Source organism: Beta vulgaris, chromosome 2, assembly GCF_026745355.1.
Source record: "Beta vulgaris subsp. vulgaris cultivar EL10 chromosome 2, EL10.2, whole genome shotgun sequence".
Taxonomy (NCBI): Eukaryota; Viridiplantae; Streptophyta; class Magnoliopsida; order Caryophyllales; family Amaranthaceae; genus Beta; species Beta vulgaris.
Window position 1 is genome coordinate 27,651,159 of NC_079203.1, and position 7,896 is coordinate 27,659,054.

At 37.2% G+C, this 7,896-nt stretch overlaps 1 protein-coding gene across 1 annotated transcript; it reads left to right on the forward strand.

The window, feature by feature from the left end:
* Positions 1-4,059: 4,059 nt before the first annotated feature.
* On the forward strand, positions 4,060-4,730 carry LOC104884882 (CBS domain-containing protein CBSCBSPB1-like). Its single transcript, XM_057392934.1, has 4 exons — positions 4,060-4,192; positions 4,254-4,402; positions 4,487-4,641; positions 4,725-4,730. Exons 1-4 carry the CDS (start codon positions 4,110-4,112, stop codon positions 4,728-4,730), a joined length of 393 nt encoding a protein of 130 aa, XP_057248917.1. The 5' UTR covers positions 4,060-4,109.
* Positions 4,731-7,896: the final 3,166 nt, after the last annotated feature.

Consider the following 7,896-nt stretch of genomic DNA (forward strand, 5'->3'; position numbering starts at 1 on the left):
TGTTACCTTTCTTGTTGTCACCAAAAGTCACACTTCCACCATTGTAGGCTGAGAGTGAGAGAAATCTTGATTTATCTCCAGTCATATGCTTAGAACAACCACTGTCTAGGTACCATGTGTTGTTCCCCCTCACTCCAACCTGCAAGAAAACTAATTGTTAGAGTTAGGAACCCAATCTTTCTTGGGTTCCTTTCCTTCAGGAACAATAGATTTCTTTTTCCAAATTACTTTACTTGTTTCCAAGTTCTCATTGATGCGACCAAGTCTTTTAGGACAAGAGTTCCTAAAATGACCAGTGTTCCCACAAAACATACAAACTTTATCACTTGGTAAATCAACTCTCTTTTTAGGTTTTTCAAATTTCTTTTTGTGATTAAAACCAAGACCTTCAGTTCGTTTTGTTTGAGGGTTCTTAATCCAGTTTGGAATAGGTAGCATTTTCTTTTCATTTCTCATTTGGTGCAGTTCCCCTACAAGTTCCTTATTTTCAATTTCCAAAAATGAAACATGATTTTTCAATTCGTTTATTTCAGATTTGAAACTTTGCAAGGGAACTGACTTAATGTCAAATGAACTTACTTCAGGAACAAACTCTTTTAGTTGTGAAACTCAAGACTTAACAAGTAGTTCTCATTTTTAAGATTTTCGAAATCCTCTTTTAATTTAAGATTTTTGTCAAACAATTCGAAAAATCTTTTCTCAATATCAATCGAACACTTTTAAGCCAAGAGGTATGTTCCTTTGCTACACTTAAAGCATGTTGACATTGTTTTAGTTTAATGGTTTCATCTTTGCAATCATTTACAGCGTCAACAATAAACTCAAATAATTTTTCTTTACTTAAAGAATTAAGACGAGTTTTGATGGTGTCTAGACTTGCCTCAAGAGATTCAATCTCTTCATCAGATTCGGAATTGTCAAGAGCCATAAGACAGAAGTTTGCAGTCTCCTCATTTGGTTGAGGATCATCTTCTTCCTCAGAGTCAGAGTCTCCCCATGCAGCAACCATAGCTTTCTTCATGTCAGATCGAGTATAGGAGTTTTTGTATTCTTGTTCCTATCTCTGCTTTGTTCCCTTCCTTTGCCTTTTTCTTGTTCCCATTGGGGACAATCCTTGATGAAGTGCTCAGAACTGCCACACTTATGACAAACAAGTTTGTTAGAATATTTCTTATTCTTACCTTTGTAATCCCTTCTTCATGTTCCTAAACATTCTTTTGAATTTTCGGACCATGAGAGCGATTCTTCTTCATCTGTTTCTGAGCCTTCACTTTCATCAGCTTTTAAGGCAATCGACTTTTGCTTGGACATGTCTCCATTCTCATTGTCCAATTGCAACTCATGAGTCATGAGGGAACCAGCAAGTTGTTCCAAATTGAACTTAGTAAAGTCCTTAGTTTCCTGTAAGGCAGTTACCTTAGCCATCCAACGATCCCTAGGAAGGCTCCTTAGGACCTTTCGTACCTGTTCCTCAGATGTAATCACTTTACCAAGAGATGTTAGCTCATTAATTATATTAGTAAAGCGTGTAAACATGTCTTGGATAGACTCTTTTGATTTCATTTGAAAAAGTTCATATTGGTTCATCAAAAGATCTATTTTTGATCTCTTAACTTCACTCGTACCTTCATGAGTGACTTCAAGAAGATCCCAAATTTGTTTTGCGGTTTTACATCCCATGACACGATTGTGTTCATGAGGCCCAAGACCACAATGAAGCAATTTTATAGCAAGAGCATTAATTTCCATCTTTTCGAAATCAGCTTTATCAAAATCAGATATAGATTTAGGAATTACCTCATTTTGTCATTAGTGGTAGTGACTTCAAAATCACCTACCTCTATGACTCTCCATACCTGGTAATTGTCGGCTTTGATAAAGATCTCCATTCTGTTCTTCCAGTAAGTGTAAAACTTACCATTGAACATTGGTGGCCTCTGCGTAGAGTACCCTTCTTCCAGTTTCTCTCTAGTATTCATATTTTTCAAGATCTTGAACTCAACAGGGTTTCCTGAATATTAGAGTTCCCCTCTGATACCAATTGTTGTATAATATGAGCACTATAAGAGGGGGGTGAATTATAGTGAGAGAATAAGCCTACTTTTTGCGGAATTAAAAGTAAACTTGGGAACAAACAATGGGAACACGAGAGATTTTACGAGGAAAAACTTCCTAGGCCTAGTAGGAAGAAACAACCTCGACCACAAGGGATTTTAAACAACTTTCCACTATAATAGGCCAAAACAACTCTGATTACAACCTATTACTTTTCTCTCGATTCTCAACTTAAGTCACTCAACTCAAGTTCCCAACGACAGTTCCCAACAACTGACGTTTTCTCTCAAACTTCACTCGAAGTTCCTTTCTCTTTCTCTTTCTCTTTCTCTTGCTTCACTCAAAGCTTTCTCACACTTACAAGAGTTCACTCAAACCCTTTTTTCAAAAATACACTTTTAAAAAATGGAAGAGTAATAAAACTCGATTAATGTAAGTATGAATTCTCTTAAGGAAAGGCACTGACACTTTAGATAACTTAAGACAAATTAACTAAGTCAGACACACATGTTGACTAATAAAGTCAGACACATTTTCTCAATGAATTAGGCGCCTATTTATAGACATTAAGACAAGACATGATTTCCACTAACTTAGACCATTATCACATGTTCTCCATGATTTTAATTAATTAATTAAATTAAATTAATTATTCCATGTCATGTAAGCATCCACTAATCCCATACTTCACTTCATAGAAGCAGTAACAATACGTGGTTTTGCAAACTTGGAGAATAATTAACTTATTTAATTTAATTAAATACTTGGAGGATAATTAACTTAGCCACTAAATCCACTAACTCATAAAACTGTAGCAGTAAACTTTAGGCGTGTAATCTAGAATTTAGGAAATAAATAAATAAAATCTTTAGCTAGTTTTTAGGAAAAATATCTTTTTCAAAATCTTTTATAAAAACGGAAAACAGTTTATAATTTAAAAATCCGAAACATTTAAAAACCGGAAATATTAATTTTTCGAAAACTAAATCTTTTAAATAAAATATAGAAGATGAAATATATATTTAAAAAGATAATATTTGAAAATCAGTTAATTTTAAAATCAGAAAATCTTTTAAAATCTTTTCCTAACAAACTTAAACTAACTTCCTAAAATATGGATCTTAGTCAAATATCCCTAAAAACTCTAACAACTATATTGGGCACACAATTTCTTAGGCGCACAATATTAGTCACTTAGAAGTTCCTAAATTAGTTTTAAGTCTTGTTCCCTAATTATTAAGTCTTGTTCCTAGCCTTGTTCCTATAGTGCCAGGTCTGTTCCTTTCATGGGAACAGAACCAAGTTCCTTTGAGAATTCACCACGAACTTAATAAAGCTTTACTCAACCTTAACAAGAAGATTAATAAATACCCTAATGTATTCTAATCTTCATTCCATGCTTGATTCTTCATTTCTGAACATCTTTACTTCGATCTTGATTAATTCTCCGCTTTAATCTTCAATCAAGTATTCTCTTAGCTCGAGCATGAATTACCTTGCAATCAACATAAATAAAATATACTATGTCTTTTGTGGTTAGGTCATCTTCAAAACTCAAGGGTCAACATGTTTTAGTGTTGGGGAAGTGTCCTTGCCATTTGTGCACAACTGAATTCTCATGGAATGGAAAGAGATCTTTTTGGCTTGATGGTGGCAGTCAGAATACAAACCCATTGATTGTTTTCAATGAGGTATTGTTAGTTAGTAAATGGAAGTGCTGTTGTCTAAGGTGATGGGTTCATAATTGCATTGTCTTTTTTTTTACGAAAAGCTGGACACATACATATAAATTCCATGCATATCCTAGCTAATTACAAAGAGAAGAAGAAGAAGATGCTTACTTTCTCTATCCAAGTTTATGGCATTTTCTATATAAATTATGGATTTTTAATGAACTTGATTTTAATCTGTATATGTGAATGAGTCAACCTTTTACGCAACAGTGTTTTGATGTGCATGGAGGAGCATCTGGTGCTGATGCTTCATTGATTGTTCATGTTTACTGAATGACTTGTTCCTCTTTCTTTGTTTATTAGGTTGGTAATACTGGTGCTATGAATAACGAGGCTACTACAAATATGATGCAAAAATTTTGGGAACAATTGGGGCCTGCAGATGATGATGAAGATACACGGAGGTTAGGCCTTTGGTTTTGTGTCTCTTGTTTTTATCTGAAATATTACTGAGATATTTGTCAGCTCTACATTTAATCTCAGCGAGGGATCCCTAAAAATGGCATCTGAAAGTGGCGATACAACAAAATCTTATCTCACTTTGTCAGTGCAACCAATTAGTTTTTCCTTCAAAATCGAAGACAAGAGAGGCGGGATGCACCGGTTTATCTGTGGTAAGTAGTCAATATTTAATAGTGGTAATTTTTAATTTTAGACATCCTTACCTTACAGTTTACAATTTTGTCTGTTTTGGCTAGGAGGGAGAATGGAACAAGTCCAACAACTTCTTGTTTTGCCGTCATTTTATGATTATACTTGTGAATGCAGACACTCAAATTTGACAGATCTCATTACTTGTATACTTCAAAGAGTTGGTGATGATATTGATCGTAACCATCTACCGATGATTTTGGTAAGATTAGATATTATTTGTATACCAGTTGGGTTTCTTAGTAAGGATTCCATGATTTTCATGATTTTGAACAAAAATATTAGAAATGAAAACTTTTATCTACATCTTTGTATACCAGTTGAACAAAATATTAGAAATGTTAATTGTTATTTATTTGTACTATATCTTGTATTTATGAACAAAATATTAGAATGAAACTTTATCTACATGTAAATGATTGTCAATCAATTTAGGATAAAAAAAGCCAAATTTTTTTTTTTTTTTAAATTTTAGGGGCTCAAATGCTCCGGTTTTATCTAAAAAACCGGAGTATTTGTAACATAAATGCTCCGGTTTTTAAGATAAAACCGGAGCATTTGTATTACACATGCTCCGGTTACAATCGAAGCATTTGCTACGCGTCAAATACGGAGCATTTGTGACCTAAAAAACCGGAGCATTTGAGGTTTTTTCTATTAGTGACTCCTACGGATTTTCCGTCGATGTCGGAGGCGTCGTGAATGCTTTATCCAAAATCGGAGCACCGGTTCGTTGGCCAAAAAAGAGGGACCGACCAGAAGCGCAAAAAGATCAAACAAAATGGTGTCAGATCCATCATGACCATGGCCATAAGACGGAGGAGTGCATTGCGCTGCGACGAGAGGTCACGTTCATGCTTAATAAGGGGCATCTTAAAGACCTCTTGAGCGATAAAGGTAAAGCGTCCTTCGGTAGGAATACCGTGCGGTCCGACCCTCCTGCGTCGCCCACGCACGTAAAGGTAATCAACGTTATTTCTGGTGGATCTGATGTATGTGGACTAACGTATTCCGCAGCCAAAAGGCTAGCAAGAGAGGGTACCGTTTATAAATCTTGCAGGTCAGCTGAGGGACGCAAGCTCGAAGCAATGGCAATAACCTTTGACGACGACGACGACGTCTGCGACGTGGCATCACGATGGATTAGTCATATCCCTGACTGTCACACTAGTGGAAAAATGAAGAAGGGCTGCGCTAAAAAAGGCATGTAGGGCTGCGCTTTTTGACAGCAGCCCTTTCAGTAGCAGCCCTTCACTTTTTAAGTAGGGCTGCGCTAGAAAAGCGCAGCCCTTAAGCTAGAAGGGCTGCGCTAGTTAGGAAAAAGCGCAGCCCTTCTAGCCCAGAAGGGCTGCGCTAGTTAGGAAAAAGCGCAGCCCTTCTGGGCTAGAAGGGCTGCGCTTTTTCCTAACTAGCGCAGCCCTTCCTACCAAAAAAAAAAATAAAAAAAAATTTTTTTTTTGTCATTTTTTTACTCATAATCTCACATTTTCTGAAATTAAACAGAAGAGAAGAGAAACGAAACGAAAATACTAAACCCAAAAACATAAAAAGAATGAAACGAAAATGAAAAAAAGGAACAAAAACTAATATACAAAGAGAAGTATACAATAAGTATACAAGAAGTATACAAGAACATTAATCAAAATAAACAAAGAGAAGTATACAAGAATAACATTAATCAAAATAAACAAAGAGAAGTATACAAGAATAACATTCAAAACAAAGAGAAGTATACAAGAACATTAATCAAAACAAAGAGAAGTATACAAGCAAGAACATTAATCAAAACAAAGAGAAGTATACAAGAACATTAATCAAATATATAAACAAGAGAAGTATACAAGAACATTATAGATCTGAAAAAATACAAGAACTACAACCTAATAATGTTTAAATACATAAAACAAAACCCAAATACATAATTTAAAGGAAAAAAAAATTTCGGAAAAACTTCAAATGGCTATTTGGAGGCTTAAACGAACTCGGATGGCTTAAAAAGCCTAAACATCACTGCAAAGCAGTGAGTTTGAGTTGTTGGCTCGTTCCGCTTCCGAAAAGGTATCACAATAGGCAATCGGACTCCGTCGTCATGTTTAGTGCAAATCGGAAAAACTTAAAATGGGTTTTTGAGACAAATGTTTATGGGAGTTTTTGAGAGAGAAGAGAAGATGAGAGAGAAGAGAGGGTGAGAGATAAGGAGGAAAGGAATAATGAGGGACGTGAGAGAGGAGAGAGAATGAGGGATAATATATTTGACGAATCCCCGCTCAATATTTCAAAGCGCGCGATTCCGAAATTTCAAAATTTTTCAGGAAGGGCTGCGCTTTTTTAAAAAAGCGCAGCCCTACTAAGCAGAAGGGCGCGCTTTTTAAAAAAGCGCAGCCCTTCACTTAGTAGGGCTGCGCTTTTCAAAAAGGCGCAGCCCTTCTTACCTACAGAAGGGCTGCGCTTTTTTGAAAAAGCGCAGCCCTACTAGTGAAGGGCTGCGCCTTTTTTAAAAAGCGCAGCCCTTCTTCTTAGTAGGGCTGCGCTTTTTTAAAAAAGCGCAGCCCTTCACTAGTTGGGCTGCGCTTTTACGAAAAGCGCAGCCCTTCCTGCGCAGCCCTTTATGTTTTTTCCCCTAGTGTCAGCAATTGCTTGTTGAAGCGAGTGTTAGTCGATGGGGGCCGCTCAGCCAACATCATATTCAAAAGCGCCCTCGAAGGTATGGGTTTGTGCGATAAAGATATTACTAAAAAATCTACTGTTTTGGTAGGGTTCAGTGGAGAGGCTCAACATACTGTCAGAGAGATCACACTGCCAACGCTAGCTAAAGGCGTCAACCTGCCAACCAGATTCAACGTTGTGGACTGCCCGTCAGCTTATAACATCATTCTCGGCACTCCATGGATACACAAGATGAAGGTCGTCCCCTCAACTTATCATCAATTGCTGAAGTTTCCTACCAAGTGGGGCGTCCAAGAAATAAAGGGCGCAGCAGAAGTCTGCAAAAGAATGCTATAGTTCGTCGCTCAAACCCCGAAAGCGTCTATCTAGCAATTAAAGGATGGGTCAGCGCCCGACGCGCCCAGCGAGCAGGACGTGGATGAAGTGATGCTCGATCCATCCATCCCCGATCGTGTCGTTCGAATCGGAGCGACGTTGTCGCAAGAAATACGAGGTCAGTTAGTTGATTTTTTGAAAACTAACCAAGATTGTTTTGCTTGGTCCCATGAAGATTTGACAGGAATCAGTCCTGACGTCATTACGCATAAGCTCAACGTCGACCCCGCTCACAAGCTTGTAAAACAGAAAAGACGCAAATTCGAGCCTGAAAGGAATCAAGTCATCAATGACGAGGTTCAAAAGCTGATCGATACCGGAAAGATCCGCGAGGTAAAGTATCCATATTGGTTAGCCAATGTCGTGGTGGTCAGCAAAAAGAACGGGAAGTGGAGAGTCTGCATCGACTTCACAG